This window comes from Acinonyx jubatus, chromosome C1 (assembly GCF_027475565.1).
Source record: "Acinonyx jubatus isolate Ajub_Pintada_27869175 chromosome C1, VMU_Ajub_asm_v1.0, whole genome shotgun sequence".
In the NCBI taxonomy this organism is placed as follows: Eukaryota; Metazoa; Chordata; class Mammalia; order Carnivora; family Felidae; genus Acinonyx; species Acinonyx jubatus.
In genome coordinates, this window is record NC_069381.1 from 207,373,914 (window position 1) to 207,395,594 (window position 21,681).

At 41.6% G+C, this 21,681-nt stretch overlaps 1 protein-coding gene across 3 annotated transcripts in view; it reads right to left on the reverse strand.

The window, feature by feature from the left end:
* Positions 1-1,091: 1,091 nt before the first annotated feature.
* SPHKAP (SPHK1 interactor, AKAP domain containing) overlaps positions 1,092-21,681 on the reverse strand; it is a 159,952-nt gene continuing 139,362 nt past the window's right edge. Inside the window, exons 8-12 of one of the 3 annotated variants that reach the window (XM_027048603.2) lie at positions 14,191-14,367; positions 12,255-12,341; positions 9,978-10,030; positions 9,703-9,887; positions 1,092-2,968 (exon numbers count right to left, since the gene is read on the reverse strand). In XM_027048603.2, coding sequence (XP_026904404.1) covers positions 2,825-2,968; positions 9,703-9,887; positions 9,978-10,030; positions 12,255-12,341; positions 14,191-14,367 — 646 coding nt within the window. In that variant the 3' untranslated portion in view covers positions 1,092-2,824. The other 2 variants (XM_027048610.2, XM_027048619.2) reach the window with 2 other exon arrangements.

Here is a 21,681-nt window from a genome sequence, read left to right on the forward strand (position 1 = left end):
GGTCAGGCTGAGCTCAGGACACAACGGGCTGTCCGCTACTGTCCATCACACCATGTCTGCTGGGTGGGCTCGTCCATCCCACCCTCCACACCTGGCCCCTTTCTCGTTTATTCTCACTATAAAAGACAACCCCTTTTTGCTTCATGTTGAGACACCCAGCAGGTCTCACGGCTGGAACACTGTCACTGTTACCATAACCGCTGTCCCCCTGGGGTTGCAACAACCCCGCTCTCCTTCTTACTGTAATCCTTGCAAATAAAATCTCTCCTTGGCCACCACCCAGGGTTGGTTTTTATCTGACATTACCCTCTGGCTGACTGGCCAATTCTTTATGTGAGCATGCTTATGCCTTCTTATTATGATATAAAGTGCTCGGAAGTCTTCGGGCCTTATTTGTCCCAATCCTAATCATGTGTTTCCTGAATGCAAAGGGGACCGATCCATTTACCTCTAAGCCTGATAAGTTTACCTCTAGTTTGCTGGAGTCTAGGTCAGTTTACCCCCACGCCTTGTTTGCCCTGGGCTTCTTTCTGCTATCTGTCAGGCTTCCTGGAAAGGCCGCAGCCCCTGGACCTTGGGAAAGTGGGAGGGGGTGCCTGGTGTTCGAGTTCCTGCTGGGATTCCCTGGACTAGAGGTACAGGCTCCCCTTCCTCCACCCTGATACCTCCTAGAGCCTCAGACTCCGCCCCTTCAGTACACTGTTTATATCGCTGGCTCCCAATTAGTGGTGATGTCACCACCCAGGGGACACTGGGCAATGTTGGGAGACATCTTTGGTTGTCATGACGGGAAGAAGTGTCCACTGGCATCTAGTGGCTATCGGCCAGGCATCCTATACCGCGTAGCACAGCCCCCTGCAACAAAGAAGTATTCAGCCCCGAATGTCAATAGTGCGAAGGTGGAGACATGCTGATTTATGTGATAATCGCTGACGCTAACAAATTTAGTCAAGGACATTTTCTCATTCAAAAGTTGAAAATGGAACAGGAAAGCTTGTCCAAAGGACAATCTACCTTCATCCAATCACACTGGGGCCATTTTTTTCTAGGAGGCACCGAACGATTTTTGGACCAAAAAAAATGGTCAACCATTCGGCAACAAAAATTTATTGATTCGTTTGCAACATTAGGTACAACATGTATAACTTTATCACATGGTAACAATCCCGTATTTGTGCTTTGTAGGATAAGTAAACATTCATTCCAGCACAAAAAAGTCTACGCACAATATTCTGGGAAGGTTTAAAAAATAAATCTATCCTTTTCCGTTCAGTAGCACAAAGAACTTTCAGTCTGAGATAATGGATACATTTTACAATTTGACATTTTGTTAATGTGACGAGTTGAACACATATCTTAAATCGGGACTATTGATGTAACAAGTGCCTAATGAATTCTGGGGAGGATTCCGTGATGTGTGAAGAGGGAGGTACGGCTCCCAAGGAGGCTTTCTTGACATTTCAAGCTGTGGATGACATATAAGTCCAGCGCTGACGGCCTGGGGCCTTGTTCACATTTAAAATCACTTCACAAATTTTCAAAATAGAGTAAAAGCAAGATATTTAAAGAAATCTTTGATAAACACCTTCTCTGGTCAAGAAAATAAAAGCCGGTGTACCTCAGTTAGTTGAAGGGGAAGAGGATTTATTAAGGAGAAGTTAGATACGTCGGTTTTTCAAAAGAGTAAAGCTCTGTTTCTGAAAAACTTCAATGGGATAAGGTTTTCTTTTTTCCAAATTAAATGCCAATGTGTTTGAGTCAGGAAGAGTCTACGGTCCTAACGGGTTAGGTCAAATCCTGCGCCCGTCACCATATCATCCTGGGAGCAGGTCGGCCATACCAGTATCAATGCATTTATGATGAAACCACTGAGCTCAAGTGTCAAGATACAACTTAAGACGACAATCCTCTCATGTTGTATGAACCTCTAAGCTAACTCATATATTATTTAAGGTAATCATCTCTTCATAATTTACAATAAAAATAAAAGGAATGCTTATATTTTATATAATTGAATACACAAGGAGATTTTATCTCAAAAGATTTTTTTTTTGATAGTAAAGTTTTCCCTTATGGTAAGAATTCTGTGATCATGTTACCCAAGTAATATAGAGACGGAAACGAGACAATTTTCAGTCTTTCTGTCTCTCAACTGAACACCAATAGTTTTCTGGTTAGTTGAGAATGCAGACACTATTGGGGGGATAGGAGATACTTACCAGTGAGCTGCTATGAATCAATGAAATCACCTGGGCAGAGGACATCGCTAGGACTCTTGCATTTCTCTTAATATCCACTGATAATGGTCTGAAAGTGAAGATCTTTTATATCAAAATTCTGGAAATTTCTCACCCATATCTTAAGTGTTTACCTGGGCTCAAAAAAGTAAAATCAGCTCAAAAAAGTAAAATAAAAGTTACATCATAGTTTACAAAATTATTTTGACTAGTGACTTTGTTTCCAGTTGATTCACATAATTGGAGACATTACATGTCATTTTATATCATTAAAAATACTTAAGTACAGCTTTCCTGGAGTTTGGGCCGAGTTAAAAGCTTTTCGTTTGGGGTCCATTAAAATTTCTGCTTTTCCAGTGGTTCTAATACAAGCTTTTTTTGGACTCGCTCACAGGTTGCCTTGATTTGTACCGATCTGTGTTTTGCTTTTCCTCAGATTTATTCGATCTGCAGCAGACTTGAACAGCAGATTTTGTATAGCTCTGCTAATGTGATGGGATGTTTTGAGGAGGTTTAGAGCATTTCAAGCAAACCACTGTAATCTAAGCTGGGAAAAAGGGAAGGAATATTCTAAGGGCATTGCTGCCCTATCCCAGTCCCAAGAGCCAGTCAAAGAGACTCGGGGTCCCCTCCTTCTGCTCCTCATGCATTTTGCAGTACTGAACAACCGCGTGAAAGATGTCTCCCACTTTCCAAGACTTCTGCTGAACCAGCCGCACGACATCTAGAAACTAAAATAAAGCACAGAATTAGGACTCATGTATCACAGATGAGCCTCAAAGTTATCTCATTCAACCCTTTTTCCAAAGCCAACAGCTCTCCGGGCTATTTTTTAAATCTCTTGTGACAAGGGACTATTTTTCAGGACAGTCTATTTTCTTTTTAGACAATTCTGATTGTTAGAGAGTTTTTTCAAGTGAGTTTTTCCCCCATCGATTGTGGGAAAATAAATGGAATTCTTCTTTCAAGAGTCTTTTGGATATTTCAAGAGTTTCCCCAGGTCTGAGCTGGACTCTCTGTGACAGGACTGTATAGCATAGCTCCCAGGACCTTCTATCTGTCTTACAAATAATCTTTCATTGGATGCATACATTTAGGCCAAGTGAATCAAGTGCTGACCTTTTGGGTACAGTCACTTATTGGCTCCCCACTCTGTCTTGAATAGTCCTCTCCCCCAGCATCACATTTCAAGAGACATTGGTTTTCCATTGTAAAAGGAAAAGGAAAGATTGGGGCATCAGAGAAAAGGGGAGAAAGGCTAGGATGTCTTTGCACGATTTGATTAATCAGACTTTTCCAGCGCTTACTTTCCCAGCTCTTACTGGAAGTCTAGAAAGTAGGAGTTACCAGTAAAGAAGGCTTGAACAACAAGTTTCTGAGATCTCACTGAGATAGGCTCATAGGTTGGTGACTTCTTTTCAAGATTTCCATCAAGGGGTCACCAATGGCCTTAGGCTAGACCCATCCCTTGAGGGTGTCGCCTCTCCCTTAACATGTCTTATAAAGATGCAGCCAACATGAAATACATAGAAATATAAAATTAGCCTCAGTTCCTTCTTTTGCTTCCTGTAGACTCTGGCTCACTGGGCTACCATTTCATTCCCAACTTTTATCTCGGAGTCATTGCTCTAAGAGACAAAGCTCTGGAGCAGATGCCAATATTTGCCAAGCCCTTCCCAGGAGGCTGTTGGCCCCAGACCTTTCTGGAAGCCCAATAACTAGATTCTTTCCATCTATTAAGGACTTGCTGAAGTAGGATCTGCCACTGTGGTGATGAGCACAGGATGATGCTGACCGATGCCCCACCAGCTAGCCACTCTGCCAGTAGTTTGTGGAATAGTCACAGGCTAGAATCTGTTTCATGGTTTCTAAATACAATCTGATATCTCAATAAATCAGCTTTAAAAATGGTCTGGCACGACTAAATATAGACTATTCTTGAGGCTGTGATGACTTAACCTCAGACATCAAGACCTTGAAACATCTGTGGGGCTGATGGACAAGAAGGTCTATACTCTTTTCTTCCTTCACTAAAAGGAATTTCTAAATAAAAATGCAGCTAAGATTGTGAAGAGGCCAGAAAAGGACATTCCCAGTTTGTTGCTATAGCCTTTTAAAACCACGTGCAGGGGGCGCCTGGGTGGGTCAGTCGGTTGGGCGTCTGACTTCAGCTCAGGTCCGTGAGTTCGAGCCCCGCATCAGGCTCTGTGCTGACAGCTCGGAGCCTGGAGCCTGCTTCGGATTCTGTGTCTCCCTCTCTCTCTGCCCCTCCCCGGCTCGCACTCTGTCTCTCTCAAAAATAAATAAACACTAAGTCCACATTCAGGTTAGCAGTTGGCCCTAGATCTTTCATTGTTCCTGTCCATGTTATTGCTTTGGTAATTTTAGGATCAGCTTTAGGGTGTCCTGGAGCTGAGTTTTTCATTCCAATGCAGTGAAAAACAAAAATCAAACATTTTCACTTCCTGCCACTTCACAGTCCATAACAATCAGGTTCCCTTCCTACATATCACAGTGGGCGTATCCTTGAGCAAATATTTTGTCTTAGGAAACTAAAATGGCTTATATCCTGTGATGGTGTCATTGACAGACTCACTTGAAGAGGGGTATTACGTAGAGGGCTTTTATATTCTCAGGTGCATTTGCTAAATTAGATCAATGGTTTACAAAATTATATGGTAGAGTCTATGGGAGTTGTTGTGAACTGTGAGATTTAAAAAAAAAAAAGTCAACTTAGATTTCTGAAAGCAACTACCTTCTCTTGCTCCAAGGCAGAATTCCATTTTATGAAGTACAAGTGAGTTCGTTTCTATAACCACTCCTGTAATTACGGCCTGTAGAGTCGTGATTATCAGCCTTGTCTGTGGCCTAGAACCACCAGGGACCTTTAGAAAATTCCAATGTCTGAGCTTCATCCCAAGAGGAGATTCTGATTTAATTGGCCAGAGCAACTGGGTCTATAAATCTCCCCAGGTAATTCCAGTGCACACTAAGTTAGAGAACCATGACGAAAGTATTCAGTTCAAGCCGATTTCTTATGTTTATAAGTGAAGAAACTTAGTATCTATTATGCATTAATGTTGGCATTCTCCACCAAATTCATATATTGAAATCCCAAACCCAAAAGTGATGGTATTGGGAGGCAGGGCCTTTGGGTGACAATGAAGTTTAGATGAGGTCATGAGGACAGGACTCCTATGGTAAGACTTATTCTCCTATAAGAAAGGGAAAAGAGACACCAGAGCTCATTCTCTACCATATGAGAACATAGGAAGGGAGAGGGCTGTCACCAGGAATGGAATCTGCTGGTACTTTGATGTTGCAATTCCCAGCCTCCAGAACTGTGAGCAGTACATTTTTGGTTTAAGCCACTCAGTCTATGGCATTTTGTTCAGGTAGTCTGAGCTGACTAAAACAGTAAAATCTTCCCTATTTTTCCTTCCTTTTTCTCTCTTACTGCCGTTCTACCAGTTTGCAAGTAGAATGGAATGACCTAGAGGAAAGGTCACTTCTCTTATGACCCACTTTCTTAGGAAGGCATGCATATACCTTTTTCCTCTGTTTGTTTGTTTGTTTGTTTGTTTTGCATCACCTCCAAGAAAAAGAAGTAATTCTCAAATGCATAAAAATGAGAAAGGCACTGATTTACAGCGAGGCCAGGCATCAGGCCACTCTAGCTCACAGGAGCTCGTTGGATTTAGAAAAGGAGCTAGAGAGCAATGATATTTTGGATCCAGAAGGAAAAATAATTGGCCAGTTTATGTCATTTGTTAAAAAAAAACAATTGCTGTCATGATTTTTTTTTACATCTTAAATTAAGTAGATTACATTTAACTGATGTCAGTCATTGCGAATTACATTTACAAAGTGTTTTAGATCTTTAGGCATTAGGATTCTCAGCAAATTTGCCCTGGAATTTAAGATAGTTAAAGTCCAACTCAAATTCTGTCACTCTTTCGGGCTATTTCTTATGGGAGGGGGTCTTGAACTTTGATACTCATCAAAATGGCTTCACTTGAGGGAAGTTGTTAAAAATGTATACTTCTGGGCCCCATGGAAAGCGATCAGGGCTAAGAAACGACCTAAGAAGATGAATTGTAAGCAAGTGTCCCAGATAGTTCTGTGCACTTGGCTCATAGATTTCTCTTTATAACCTGAGTCTCCCCTGGATGACACTCACCCTACTCTGGGTTCCTCCTGACCTAGAATGGAAATTCCATGAGGGTAGGGAATTTTGTGTCCTTTGTTCCTCATATTCCCAGAGCCAAGAACAGTGCCTGGTATGTGGTACATGCTCAATGAACAGTTGATGAATGTTCCGAGTGCACAACTTTCAAGTGAACATGGCATTTTAATGAGTAGGGAAAATGCCATGAAAGAGAAAGCTTGAAATGAAAGTGTCACTTTTCAGAAAGGAGTGACACTACACTGGTCACCAAAAATGTTTGGCATTTGCCTTTTGAGTTGAAACGAGGCTGAAATTCATTATAAGCTGACTTTAAGTGCCCCTTGATTCCAAGGCCAATGGTGGGAAACATGAGCTGCTTCGGTATTCACTCATGATATCGTCTCCCCTTTAGTTTATGCCCTTTAGCTTCAGGCTGGGGCACTGAGTGGGAAACACACAAGTGGGAAAATTGTTAACTAAATTCATTTTTTTTTTTTAAAAATCAGAATTCACACAAATGGTGGCTTGAAGGGTAGAACTGTGAATGATATCTAACACTCTAGCGATGGTGGGAAAAATGACATTTCTGAACTTAACAGAGATGTTTCTTTAACCCTTTCCAAGCTGAGGAGGAGCAGTGCTACCCTTGTGTGACACGGCCCCATGGGAGGCCACAATCTCTCTTCTGCACTACTGGAAACTAGCTACTTCACCAATGAAAAAAACAGTCAGAATCAGCACTTGAGTGTTCAAGTGCAGCACTGATAAAAGCAAGGATATAAAAATTTTGTGCAAGGGTTTGCTTTATTTAACCAGTTTGGTCTCAAACAACAAACAGTGCCCATTTATGGAGAAGCCACTCTGCAGAGAACCTTAACTGACTCTGAAAAAAATGAGAATATTTAGTTCCTAAAATTACAATCCTTAGAAATAAGCTCCTTGATCTGATGCTAAATTGCATGGGTAAAACATTACTTAATGTTTTTCTTGATAACACTCGTGGAGTGTTTATTTTCTCAGAAAAATAGCTATGACCAAAGACAGGCATCCCCTCTGAGAATTGAAAATTGGTGAGGATAAAGAAATGTCAAGTCAGGGCCTGATTTACATAATCAAGTTACTAATCAAGTTAGTGATACACCCCTTGTCCTTTCACCTAACGGGGATTTATGAGGCACGTATTCACATAGAGTCCTGTGTTATTTCTTCAAAATGGTGGATTGGATAAAAAGCTACTTTCTTAGGAGACCATCTGAAAATGGACCTAGCAATGCTCTGGAGATGAAGTTGGGAACCAGCCAGGCCTTCATTTTTCCAGGAATTTGAGGACGTCATTTGCCTGAGGAAGTTCTTGTTCCCCTCCCCATGGCAGGGAGTCTTTGGGATTGTGTACAGAAAGAGGGAGGGGTCCAATGAGGGGGGTTCTTTTGCTCCACTCTTTGCACTGTGCAGGCTAAAAGGTAAGATGGAAGGAGACCCTATTAAGTAGTGAACTACTCATCACCTTGCCAACAGAGGTATGACAAAATGCAGACGGCACAGAATGGTCGAAAGTCCTGGACATGAAGAAAAATATAAATTACTGGCTGGAGAGAGAGGCTGATGTGGGAGGGGCCAGTATAAATTAGGTCTCTGCAGTTTTTCCAGTGGCCAATCCCATTGGCTGGTGATACAGAAATGGGGAAGGTGTTCTAATCTCCATGCACATGGGCAAGACGATCAAGGATCTTTCATTTCAAGCTGCTAGATTCTGACAGTGAGAATTAAAATGCAATTACACATTAAAGAGAAAATCCAGATTGTAACTCCAAGATCATTTAGCTTGAGAGAGACACACTATTGAGAGGTTTCCAGGACTAGGCTGAGCCACCTTTACCATCCTTTCTCATGGGCCAGCCTCTCTGAATCCTGACTTGTCCATTAAAAAGCGACAGTAATAGCCATTTGGCTCTTCTCCCAGGGTTGTTGAGAAACAAGCTTAATGAATACGTGGAGGTACTTTGGGACAATAAGACATTCAAAAATGCACTGTGGCAGTGATAAGCAGGATCGTAAAACGGCTCCCAAGATTTCTGCCCTAATCCTCAGTACGTAGCATGAGATAATTACGCCCTTATTATGTTATTGTACATGGCAAAAGAGATTCTTTAGTTGATTTTGAGTTAATCAAAAGGGAGACTATCGGGTGAACCTAACCTACTTGCACAAGCCCTTTCAAAGCAGAGAGTTTTCTCTGGTGGCAGAAGTAAGGGACTGACTGTATGAGAACACGAAGGGGTCCACATGACAAGGAATGCCACAGCTTCTAGAGGTGGTCCCGCAAAGAAACAGGGTGTCAGTCCCACGGCCACGAGGACCTGAATTAGGACAGCAACCTGAAAACCCTTGGAAGCTTGTTTTTCCCCACAGTGTTCAGGCAAGCGCTCAATCAGGCTGCCATCTTGCTTTCTGCCTTGCAAGTCCCTAAGCACAGAGCCGAGTAGAATTTACCCAAACTTCCGGCAACAGGGCTGGGAATCATTGTTCTAAGCTAGTAAATTTGTGGCAGTTGATGACACAGCACTAGAAAACGAATAGAGCAACATTATTATTAATGTGAACATTTGCAGAAGGGGCGTACTTTTAAACTGCGGGCAAATCGAGCTTGAAGACATTGGCAGATGAATTTGTGCGTCAATCTTAATCATTGAGATTCTACCACGGTTAGTGGGCAGTCTCAAAGATAGGGAGTTAGAGTGACAGTTGCTATTAATGTTGAGGTTGGCAAAGGGTCTATTCCCTGACTTTATACTGCTGGTAGGTGGAGAATGATCACGAGAAAGCCTGTCTAATGCAAACCTGTTCAGTAGGGACTTAAACATGCTTCTGCTTGACATCATGCCACAGTCTGTTTTAAATATCAATGTGGCCTCACTTTAGTTTCTTATATATATCAGGTCTTTCCCTTGTACCCTTTATTTAAATGAGTGTTATGAGGAGGTTGGTTCCAGAGCAAGGAACCATCAAAACAGAGCAAACAAACCAAGGAACAATCAAAAAGCCAGAGTCTGGAAGAGTTCCCAGCTCCTCAATTCACTTTCTCACTGCCACCAACGAGCCGAGACAAACTGAGGGTCAAAGAAACAGTTATTGTGATTTTAAGCAGGTGGAAGCTTTCAAAGTTCTAGCCACAATTTTAAGGTGAAAAGTCAAGAGCAAATCATTCAAAATTTAAGTGAGTTGACTGGGAAGTTACTGAGTTTCCAGCAGTGACAAAACCACGAAGCTTTTTTCACATCCAAACACACGACATGGTACCTTTTCGATTCTGTTTTCCTGAGATTTCTTAAAGTAGATGGTGGGGATCCCAAGTTCAGAGGCTGCTATCCACTGCAGAGTGGCTCGAAGCTCAGCGTCAGGGCACTCTGGCTCCAGGTCAAAGTTGATCACCAGCAGGCTCCCCTGGGGACTGGCCGCTCCCACCTGCACTCCAGAGGCGCCTTCTGAACACAGACAAAACCTCAGTCTTATGATGCTTTCCACGGGGAGATCACAGGCAAATTGTGTGTCAAAATTATGGGAATGTGGCTTACCCTCTACGTTTTCTGACTGTCCTTTAAGAGTCTCCTTTTCTTCTACTAATTCACTTTGGGAGAAAACAACAGTATATGGTTGGTAATGTTTAGAAAGGGTAAGCTGCAAATGGATGATGAGGCAATGGGTCGTATTGATCTACAAGCTTCTGAAATTCGTTCTAGATCCATTGTTTTCGTAGAGTGGAGTAATACTGGGGAAATATCAATGTGGCTCTTATGTAGGATTATTGGGTCTGCAATCAATACCCTGGCCCTAAAAAAGAGGCCAGATTAAATGCGTAGTTTTAGTGGGGATAATTGGTGGGGGAGACCGGAAGAAATGCATCCATCTGTTCTCAACTTCCCTTCCACAAACCTTCACCAGTTTGAACAGTCAAGGAAATATCTTGTAGGCCACTAGATCTGATTTGGGGATGTATCCTTCTTCTGTATTTGACTTTAAAGGTCCCTATTATTTAAAGTCCCTGTTTAAATAAAGGTCCCTGTTATTTAAAGGTCCCTATATTTCCATCCTGATACGATGGTTTTTTTCCTAAACTATGGTAGCAACAAATCTGCATTTTAGTCTGAAATAAGGGATAAAACAACCAATGGGCTGCAAAATTGAGTTGTACAATGAAATATCTTAATTAAAATTGAAAATTTTCTTTTTCTTTCTAGCAGAAGGATGAAGGAGGCTGGAGGTGATAAAGAACTAGAGATAAAACCAAAGTATTTCATTAAAGTCATGGTCAATGTTTGAGGTGTTTTCATACAGCAAGTACTTGTTAGGAAGCCTTGATATAATGGTAGGATTCAGTAAGTGCTTCCAAAATGAGAGCATATAGCTCAACAGTTGAAAGGAGGTGGCCATCTTGCAAAGACTGTGGTTGTCTTATATTTTTGTACAGTCTAGCAATTAGACTATAGCAGCTCCTAAAAATGTGTGTTTTTATGACAGAGTATTCTCCCTTATATTTTCTATTCCTGCTAAGATTTGCTGGCTATAAATTCCACTGTATTCCTGATGTTGAGAGAGAGTTTGGTTGTTCTGCCATGCTTACAGAATTACTTCTAGAAGCACGGCCAATTTCCCGAGGGTCTAGATTCTCTTCTACGTCTCTGCAAGTGATCTAAGTGAAATGGCGTATGGTAAGACAGTTTCTGCTATCGTGGAGCGGCCAGACACGGATATGGGTGGTGGTTATTTTGGTTTTCCCTGAGTGCATATAATCTGCGGGGTCCTAGGCTCAAACCCTAGGGAAAGATGGAAAAGGGTAGCTAAACAAATGCTTCCTGAAAGAGAAAAAATAAATTTAACCCAAAGTGATTTTTTGTTTGTTTGTTTTTATTTGGGTCCTACCTTAAAAAAACAAAGCAAACCCAAGCTAACGTGTGTGTTCATCTCTACTTGTGACTAATGGCTCTATGAAACAAAGGGTGCATGGCGACTGTCAATCGCTGAAGCATACTCCCACAGGTCAGACACCTGATTACATAGTGAAGCAAAAATGATTTAGCTATAGAGAGCAACTGAGAAAGGAGATCAGGGAGCACTGTTAGTCTTGTAGTTCATTTTTATTTTTCTCAGAATTCGGAAAACTCCAAATAGTAAGCTAAGTCATAATGGTCAAAAATAGATTTCAATTCATTTACTTTTCCAGAATAATCACAAATTCTGGATGCAGTCCTGACCTCGCATTGTCCTCCTTTTTGGCACTGTAATTTACGTTACACATGTGCTTCTCTAAGTGCTATTTTCCCTTGGTCTTTTAGACCTTTTAGAAGGGTCCCAAGGTCGTGGGGAGCAGAGTCACTGCACGGCAATGACCTGTCTCCATTGTAGCACCTCTTGGGATTAGACCCATTTAGTAGTGATTATCCCAGGTTTCTATGAGTAAAGGAAAAGCCGTTCATGTTACATTCTAGTGAACAATAGTCTCTGTTGGTTGGCATGGTATGATCTAAAAGGATTTCTGCTTCTCTCTGTCCAATTAAGTAAAATGACATCTCTTTCTGATTGTACGGATAAGCTTTTTGTGAAATGATTTTATCAGAGGGGGCAGATTTGAAATCCAGAAGACAGTGGTAGGGCAGGGTAGGATCCGTGGTGGCCCTACCAGTGGTGGTAGGGTAGGACTATTCTAGGCCCTAGTTCTTGCTCCAGTGACATGGAACCACAGCAGCGTGGACATGATGATTCAGTGGTTGGGCACGATCTCAATGACCAAAATGGATTGCCAGATGGAGTTAGGGTAGCGGTCTCACAATCACTGCATCTCGGTGGCTACTTACTTAATCATGGGAGAAGATGGCATGCTTTCCTGATAAATGTCCAGGTCCACAGTGCCAAGACTGTTAGTGGCACTACTGTTGCCATTGCTGACAAAGCAAAAGTTTACATATTAATGCCTGTCTCCACCACCTGGCCACACCGCCGACACTGACGTTCTGCCATTTTTTCCTAAGAGGTCCTTCTTTGGTCCCCGGGAGAATATTGTTGGGGGACCCCTACATTGAGATTTTTTTCTGGACAGATTAGGGGGAGACGGCACAAAAGACGTTTTTGGCCCAAGCCAATCATCATCATCGTCATCATCGTCATTTTCGAATTTCTGTAGTGGTGTCATGCCTGATGGGCTACACCTAGTGGGTGACAATCTCCAGACTTTTATTTTCCTCATTCTAGGTATAGTGAGGATGTTTATCTGGCAGCAAGAGACTCCTTGGTGTTCCCATGGAGACCAAGATACTTCTGAGAATGCTGGCTGGGGAAGGTACCAGAATGTTCATCTGCCTGCTTGTTGACTTCTGACAGAAACCAGGGGACACGCGTTCTCCCTTTGCCTGTCACGGGATTTTTCTGAGGGGCGTTCCACAGAATATGCGCCTGGATCATTGTTTAACTATGGCACTGCAGAACTTACAAATATGAAATTGGGCAATGCCAAAGTTTAATCAGCTCCTTTGTTGTAAAATCATTGGGAAGCAATACCTGATACCTTATGTATCGAGGAGTAGGAGGGCTGATGTATCATTTTCATGGGTTACACAATCAACATATGGTCTAGTTACTAGCTTGGAATTTATTTGCTGAAACACGGTTGACTTGAGCCAATTTTTTTTAGGCTGTGTCTGTACTTGCAAAATGGAATGCATCCAATTTTAGCAAGCTCACCGAGTTTCCTCATACTCCCACTATTTCCCAGTGACATCTCTTCCAAGTCAGGTTTTCAAAGGGTGAGTGCTGGTGTGTCATATAATGGGGCAGTCTTCCCTCGGGAGGACTGTGACTAACACACTAGACTCCTCCAGTTTCAAATTCCGGCTTTGGGTTTCATGTGGGGCATCAGATATATTCACTGATGGAAATCTGATGACTCAAACACGTCGCTCAAGGTAATTAACCCTATAAACTTCTGCTAAGACCAGACGTTGAAATTCTCTTTCCTCTCTATCTCTATATTGTAATATTTCCCACCAGTTTGGGGGGATTTTAGACAAAGTGTGTGACAATGTTAAGATTTCCTGGGTCTAAGCAGACCGAACTTCCAGAAATAAGACTGCCAAGGAGCCATTACACCCAGATGCATCTGAGTCCCATTTGCCCGTTGGCCTTTCTGGAAAGTCTGTGGAACTGGGCCAGTATCAAATAAGACTTAGGGCAGAAATGTGGAGATTCTTTCCGTTTCTACCTCACGGAGGGATAGTGTTCGGTTTATGTCTCTTGATGGGCTTGGGTCTTTCCAAATCTGATCTTTCATTAACTCCTCTCTTGCTTACCCAGAACAACAATATAGAGGTCAGGGGAGAGAAAGGGAGAGAAACAATTAGGCCAAAAAACACAACACAATGTGGAAACACTTGCCTCATGTAAACCCAGTCTGGGTTGCATCTGAAATACAAATGAACCAGAGAGAAAGTATCAAACACACCAGGTGTAACAGCAGCCCTTATTTAAAAATTCTCAGTCGTTATCATTGACTGCACTAGCTGGGACTTGGCAGAGAGAGAAACACAGCTGACTCTTAACCTTGGCCAAGGTAATTAAAGGCAAAACTGGATATTAAGAAACCTCTTGGCCCAAAACATGACAGGCAGGCACCTTGATCTAGCGGGGAGCTTTCTCTCTTGCCCTGTTAGGGACCCTTTGCAGAGAACCACTTAGGAAGCATTTCCAGTATCTGTGTTGAGACCTGTTTCCCTGGGAAGTCAAGTCAAGAGCAGGTACCTCATGGATCGCTCGCTGAGCTGAAGAAAGCTACTGGTATCATGTGGATTGTCCTCCTCGTTGGTGAGCTGGGACCAGCTGTCCGTGCTCTCCCCACTGCTGCTGGGAAGGTTGGGAAACTCATCGGGGGCTCTGCCTTCTGCGGACACCTCCGCCTCTGCTACATCGAGGCCGGCACTGTAGATGGCAAGGCATCATTACCAAGAGCGGAGGCACAAGACAGAGCTTTTCACGAAGACCTTGCTGACTGCTCAGCGGGCGCGAGTCTCTGCCACAGTGAGGAAGATACCGTTGCAGACAAGCGCAGTCTTTCTTTTAGGCTGACCCTTCTCCTGGTACTCTCTGTCCCATTTTGCCTTTTCGAGATTACTCCCTTCAGTTGTCCCATCTCTTTATTTCATCTCCTTCTACTGACTCCCTCCAATCATTTCAAAAGCATGTCGAAACCCCCCGGGCTACCTACAGAAGAATAAAGGAGGGACGGTAGCATCTAAAATGCAGATACCCAGAGCATCGTCTCCCAGAGATTATGATCCAATGGTTCTGCCAGGAGAGCAAGAAATCTGCATTTTAAACAACCACTGCAGGTGATTTTAATGCAAGTGGCAAGTGCAGCATGCTGGGAGAAAAACACCCACCCGGTTCTGGAGGTTTACCGGGTCGGTTTGTCTCTAAATGCCTCTGAACACATTTTGCATGTGTAGCTTACCTTTCTTTCCCCTCTTTTTTTAAAGCTTTTATTATTTTTTTTAAATATGAAATTTATTGTCAGATGAGGAGGGCACCTGTTGGGATGAGCACTGGGTGTTGCGGCTTCCCTTTCTGTACCATCCTCTCCCTTTGAAACCTCTGATGGGTATCAGTATTGCCTTTCTGGGTGCTTTTTTAGGTCAGGTAGCTCTCTAAAGCCTTTAACCCCTGATCTGACAGGCTTTTCTCCTCACAGCCTTTCCTCCCCGGCCTCCATGACTTTCTGCCTCTCTGGTCACACCTTGCCCGGAGCCTGGTTCCCTGGGTTTCCTTTCAGTGCCACCATCACAGCCCTGATGGATTCACTGCCCTCCTTTCAGTCTGTCCTGAACAATTTCCTCTACTCTCTCTCCTGCCTCTGAAAATAGCTTCTGAACTTGAACTCCGGCCAGGGCCCCTCTTCCTGCTTCTGGGGGCTCTTTTTTTTCAGCTGGTCTCCTGGAAACATCCAATCTGTCTCATTAATATTTTGAAATCAACATATCTAAAACAAATGCTAATTGCCCTCCTATCCCCTTCCCATGTGCTTCTATTTCCATTGATCTTGCCTTCTCTATGCTCATGAAATTATCTTAGTTTAGGTCGTTCTGAATTGTTAGAATTTAGATTTGGAAGGAACCTCATAGATTTGCTGTAGATTGGGATGCAAAAGCCCAGTGAGGTTAAATGACTTGTCCAAGGTTGCAAAAAGAATGGGTGCCACGGGCGCCTGGGTGGCGCAGTCGATTAAGCGTCTGACTTCAGCCAGGTCACGATCTCGCGGTCCACGAGTTCGAGCCCCGCATCGGGCTCTGGGCTGATGGCTCAGAGCCTGGAGCCTGTTTCCGATTCTGTGTCTCCCTCTCTCTCTGCCCCTCCCTCGTTCATGCTCTGTCTCTCTCTGTCCCAAAAATAAATAAATAAAAAACGTTGAAAAAAAAATTAAAAAAAAAAAAAGAATGGGTGCCAGACATTAGACCTCACGTTTTGAGACTCGTGGGCTTTGTTCCGTTCCTCCTCGTCCGGACTGTATCACACTAGCTTCCTAACAATTGAGCTCCAACCATTTCTCTCCACTTTCAACCATACGATCCAGCAATTCCCCTTTTAAGAATTTATCCCCCCAAACCGAAAACACTAATTTGAAAAGACCAACGCACCCCTGTTTTCGTAGCACTACTTACAATAGCCAAGATATGAAAACAACATAAATGTCCAGCAAGAGACGAATAAAGAATATGTAGTAAATATATACAATGGAATATTACTTGGTCATAAAAAGAACAAAATCTTGCCATTTGTGATAACATGGATGGAACTAGATGGTATTATGTTGAGTGAAATAAGTCCGAGAAAGACAAATATTATATGACTTTACTTTTATGTGGAATCTAAAAACAAAACAATGCTGGAGAATCATGTAGTGAGGCTTGCAACACAGGAGGGAAACCTCGAAATTATGAAGCTTGGAGTTCATATAGGAATTGCTGTTGACACATTTGCCCCTCCTCTTCACCAGGGAGAGGTGAAACAGAAAGAGCGAGAGGGAGAGAGGGAGGGAGAAAGAGAAGGAGAGAGAGAGAGAGACAAAGACAGAGAGAGGGAGAGAGAGAGATCCCTTATAAACAAATCCAAACGTTCTCTGCAGAGAGGACGAAATGGTCTCTACTTCACCACCCTGGATTGTAAACAAATAGCTCCAGAAATATAAATCTCTGCATCTCTCTAGAAGTCTCTGTCTTTAGGGCTACCATCCAATCGTTCTTTGATTGCCAGTGCTCTTTGCTCAGAAAGCCAAATGTACAGGATTGTGAACATGCTCCTGGAACCCTTCTCCTGACACTACATACAGAGTCGCCAAACCCTAATAGCACAGGAGACAAGGACACCAACAGACTGCAGGCAAAAAGCAAGAGTGTATCTCTCAGGTGATAAGGAAGAACACAGCTGGTGTCATGGATATGGAATGCTTTTCTAGGCCATTGCACGCTGACTGTAGACAATACTGGCTGTTGCCAGCACACTGGGAATTACCATGGGGCGGACAATTACCTTGCCAAGGTTGTACCCTCCCTCAGCGAACATCCAAACAACCAGCTGATACAATGACACAAAAGGCCTCTCATTGTCTCCCCTGGCACCAAAGAGACGGATCCTTCCACCTGCGGCATTTCCCGCAGGACGTGCTGAAGCGTCCGTTGCAAACACATTTGGGGGCATCTTCTCTCTGTACAATCTTACCTTTCCTACCTCCCTACAGATGTATGCACACCTATCTCTGGAGGGCACTCCCTAACAGATTATCTGCCCGAAACTCCCCCTCTTAAGGTCTGTTCCCAGGAGATGCAACCCAAGACACTTCGTCTCTTTCATTCAGAACAGTATCCAGGGCTGCAGAAAAGCCTAGGTAGTTCTCTTCAATCTCAGGATTCGTACCATTATCCTTTCTCCAAAAATGGATGCATTTTAATTTCTTAAAAAAGAGTTCTGATGTAGAGAGTAGGACTTCAAATATATAAATTCTGGGGTTCAATTAAAAATCTCCTTAGTTGATATATGAACTTGTGACCTAGAAAATGTCACAAAAGCTCCGGATTCTTGCCTCTAAGATTCCTCCCCACGGCATTCTGGATAGGTACAGCCTTAAGGTGTGGCTCTTTCTCACATGCTGTGCTACTAACAGTTGCTGCAAAAAGGTTTTCCTTTTTAACATGTCGAGATTTTTCCAAACTGAACAGGGAGAAAGTGAGACAGTGGCTGCACCCAAAAAACATTTGATGAATTTAATTAAATTCAAATGAAATAAAAGTCTATTGAAGCTAACTATTCCCCCAAAAGGGGGGTAAATAAGCCAAGTACTGAGCACAAAGGAGACGCTTCTAAAACCATCTGTTTGCTCATTTAACATGAAACTTCCGAGACTAACTGTTTACTAAATTAGGACCTTGCATTATTAGAAGAATTCATTCCAGGATATTTCTTACTAAAGCAGAAGCTAAATCTCAGTGATTGACATTGAACATTCCAGGTTAAAAATGAGTCTGTCAGCATATTTTATTTTATCTAATTTCATGCTCTATTTACAGTAAATCTTATATTCTGTGTCACATAACTGGGAAGTCGAAATGAATAATGATTATCTAAAACACCGGTTTTCATTTTCTTTCGAGAGGAATATACAGCTTTGCTCATTTATTTGTGAATAATGCACAGATGTGTTATGCAGATGTATGTATATGGCCTTTCCCCCACTTCTGATTTTATATTCACACATAGAGCTTTAGAGGACCGGTTGTAATATGCTATCAGATTCAACTGTAGAATTTCTGAGTTAGCAAGGACCTCAGAAATCATCGAGCCGAATGTTCCTCCACCTTAATTTACTAGTGAACTACTGTCATACCTGATTGTACTGTCGTGCACGATTTTTGCCACGCCTGCATTCCCCCCTGTATTATATTAATAATAAAAATTGTAAGCAACCAGTTTATGTAATCTAAAATGTTTATTTTAAACCTAAATGTTTATTTTAAAAAGAAATTTTGAGTCATCACTGTAAATAGAAAATAGAAATCACTTGCCATAGGTAGAAGGTAACAATAAACATGGAACTACATTTACAAGCTCTCTTTCCAATGGGTCATGTCATTGTTTAGTTATAAAAAGTTCATTGAAGGGGGAAATCATGACAATCAAGCATCTACATTTTAAATATTTCATTTTAACTTTAAAGCATAAAAATGTCCTTAGTCACCAATGGATAATTTAGAAGTGTCCTTTAAACCAATGGATAATTTAGAAGTGTGTTGATAATTTCCAAATATTTGGGGGGGATTTCCTAGATTTATTTTTTTGTTATTGATTTTATTTAATTTCACTGTGATCACAGAACATACCCTGTAATATTCAAAACAGTATACTGACTGCAGAAAAGTCTATGTAGTTCTTCCATTTTAAAAAAATTTATTAAGACTTTAAAACATTTTTTTAACATTTATTTATTTTTGAGAGACAGAGAGAGACAAAGCACGAGCGGCCGAAGGACAGAGAGAGAGGGAGACAGAGAATCTGAAGCAGGTTCCAGGCTCTGAGCTGTCAGCACAGTCCCTGATACGAGGCTTGAACTCATGAACTATGAGATCATGACCTGAGCCGAAGTCGGACACCTAACCGACAGAGCCACTCAGGTGTCCCTAGGAGTTATTTTATGGCTTCGTGGTCCACTCAGGTTAATGTTTCAAGTACACTTGGAAAAAAAAAGTGTATTCTCAGAACAGATGAACATAAGGGAAGGGAAGCAAAAATAATATAAAAACAGGGAGGGGGACAAAACAGAAGAGACTCTTAAATATGGAGAACAAACAGAGGGTTCCTGGAGGAGTTGTGGGAGGGGGGATGGGATAAGTGGGTAAGGGGCATTAAGGAATCTACTCCTGAAATCATTGTTGCACTACATGCTAACTCATTTGGATGTAAATTAAAAAACAAAAAGTGTATTCTGCTGTTGTTGGAGTGTTTAATTAGTGTTAATTAGGTCAACTTGATAGAGAAGGTTGCTCAAATCTTGTATATCGTTATCGATTTTATGTCTACTATTGTATCAGTTCCTGAGAGAAGGGTGTGAGATTTCCAATCCTGATTGTAGATTTGTCTATTTCACCCTCCAGCTCTATCAGATTTTGTTTCATGTAGTTTGCATTTTTGTTATTTAGGTGATTACATATTTATAATTACCATCTTCTTGATGGATTGGACTCTCTATCATTATAAAATATCCTTCCTTATCCCTGATAAAATTTCTTGTCCTGAAGTCTACCCAGTCTGCTATTAATATGCCTACTTCATATTTCTTATATTTCTTTTCCCATTCTTTTACTTATTACTTATTTATGTCTTTATGTTTGAAATACATTTCTTACAGACAGTTATAGTAGGGTTTCACTTTTATATTCAGTCTGAGGAAATGTCTTTTTAATGGAAGTATTTAGACCATTGAGAATTAATGCAATTATCAATATGACTGGGTTTATTTTATTTTTTTTTAACGTTTATTCATTTTTGAGAGACAGGGAGAAATAGAGTGTGAGTGGGGAGAGAGACAGAGAGAGAGGGAGACAGAGAATCTGAAGCAGGCTCCAGGCTCCGAGCTGTCAGCACAGAGCTCGACGCGGGGCTTGACCTCACAAACTGCGAGACCATGACCTGAGCCAAAGTCGGACACTCAACCGACCGAGCCACCCAGGTGCCCCTGACTAGGTTTAAATATATCATCTTGATCATTGTTTTCTATTACTCTCATCTGTACTTTGTTTCTGTTCTCTTCTCCTGCATTTCTCTGGGATTAACTGAACACTTTTTAGCATTCCATTTTATCTCCACTATTGGTTTATTAACATAGCTCTTTGTTTTATGTTTTTAGTAGTTATTCCAAGGTTTACAGTATCCATCCAATTTATCACAGTCCAACTTCAGATTACATTACACAAAGTCACACAGAATGGAAGATTCTTAGGAAAGTATATTTCCATTTCCCCCTCCCACCCTTTGTGTCATAACCGATGTCATAACATATATTTTAGTTCTACGTGTCATAAAATATTTTTTCCATTGTAAGTAATTATATTTTAAAGAAACTTTAAAGTAGAAAAGGTGTTTTATATTTACCTACCTACTTCATAGTTGTCATAAAATATTTTTTTCATTGTAAGTAATTATATTTTAAAGAAACTTTAAAGTAGAAAAGGTGTTTTATATTTACCTACCTACTTCATAGTTGTGCAGTCCAAGTTTCCGTCAGTATCGTTTTTCTTTAGCCTAATGACTTCCATTAGCATTTCCTTTTGTATAGATCTCCTAGCACATGTTCTCTAAGATTTTGCTTGCATAAAAAGTTACTCTTTAGCCCTTATTCTAAAAAAAAAAAGGCTTTATCTTTTCAGAGAAGCTTTGGGTTCACTGTAAAACTAAGTGGAGAGAACACAGAGTTCCCATGTGCCCAGCCCCTGCACACCACAGCCTTCTCCACTATCAACATCTTGCACCAGAATGATACATTTGTTACGATCAATGACCCTATATTGACGCATCATTATCACCCCAAATCCATAGCTTCCGTGGGTTCACTTCCGTGTTGTACACTTTATGGGTTTGGACAAATGTATAATGACATGTATCCACTGTTATAGTATCACACAGAATGGTTTTATTGTTCTAAAAACCCTCTGGATTCCATCTCGTCATCCCTTCTTCCCTCCTAACATCTGGCAACCACTGAGCTTTTTACTGCCTTTTCCCAGAATGTCGGAGGGTTGGAATCATACAGTATGTAGCCTTTTAGATTGGTTTCTTTCACTTAATATGCATTTAAGTTTCCTCCATGTTTTCTCATGGCTTCATAGCTCATTTATTTTTTGTGCTGAATAAACCTTCCATTGTCTGGATGTACCAGAACTTATTGATCCATTAATCTGCTAAAGGAAATCTTGGTTGTTTCCAAGTTTTGTCAATTGTAAGTAAAGCTGCTGTAAAATCTTATGTGCGGGTGTTTGTGTAGACATAAATTTTCAACTCCTTTTGGTGAATACCAAGGCGCGTGACTGTGGGATCATATGGTAAGTGTATACTCATTTTTGTAAGAAGCTCCCAAAGTGTCTTTGAAAGTCGTTGTGCCATTTTTCCATTCCTACCACAAATAAATACGAAGTCTTGTTGTTCTACATCTTTCTCAGCATTGTGTGTTGCTTGAGACACAAACAGCACATT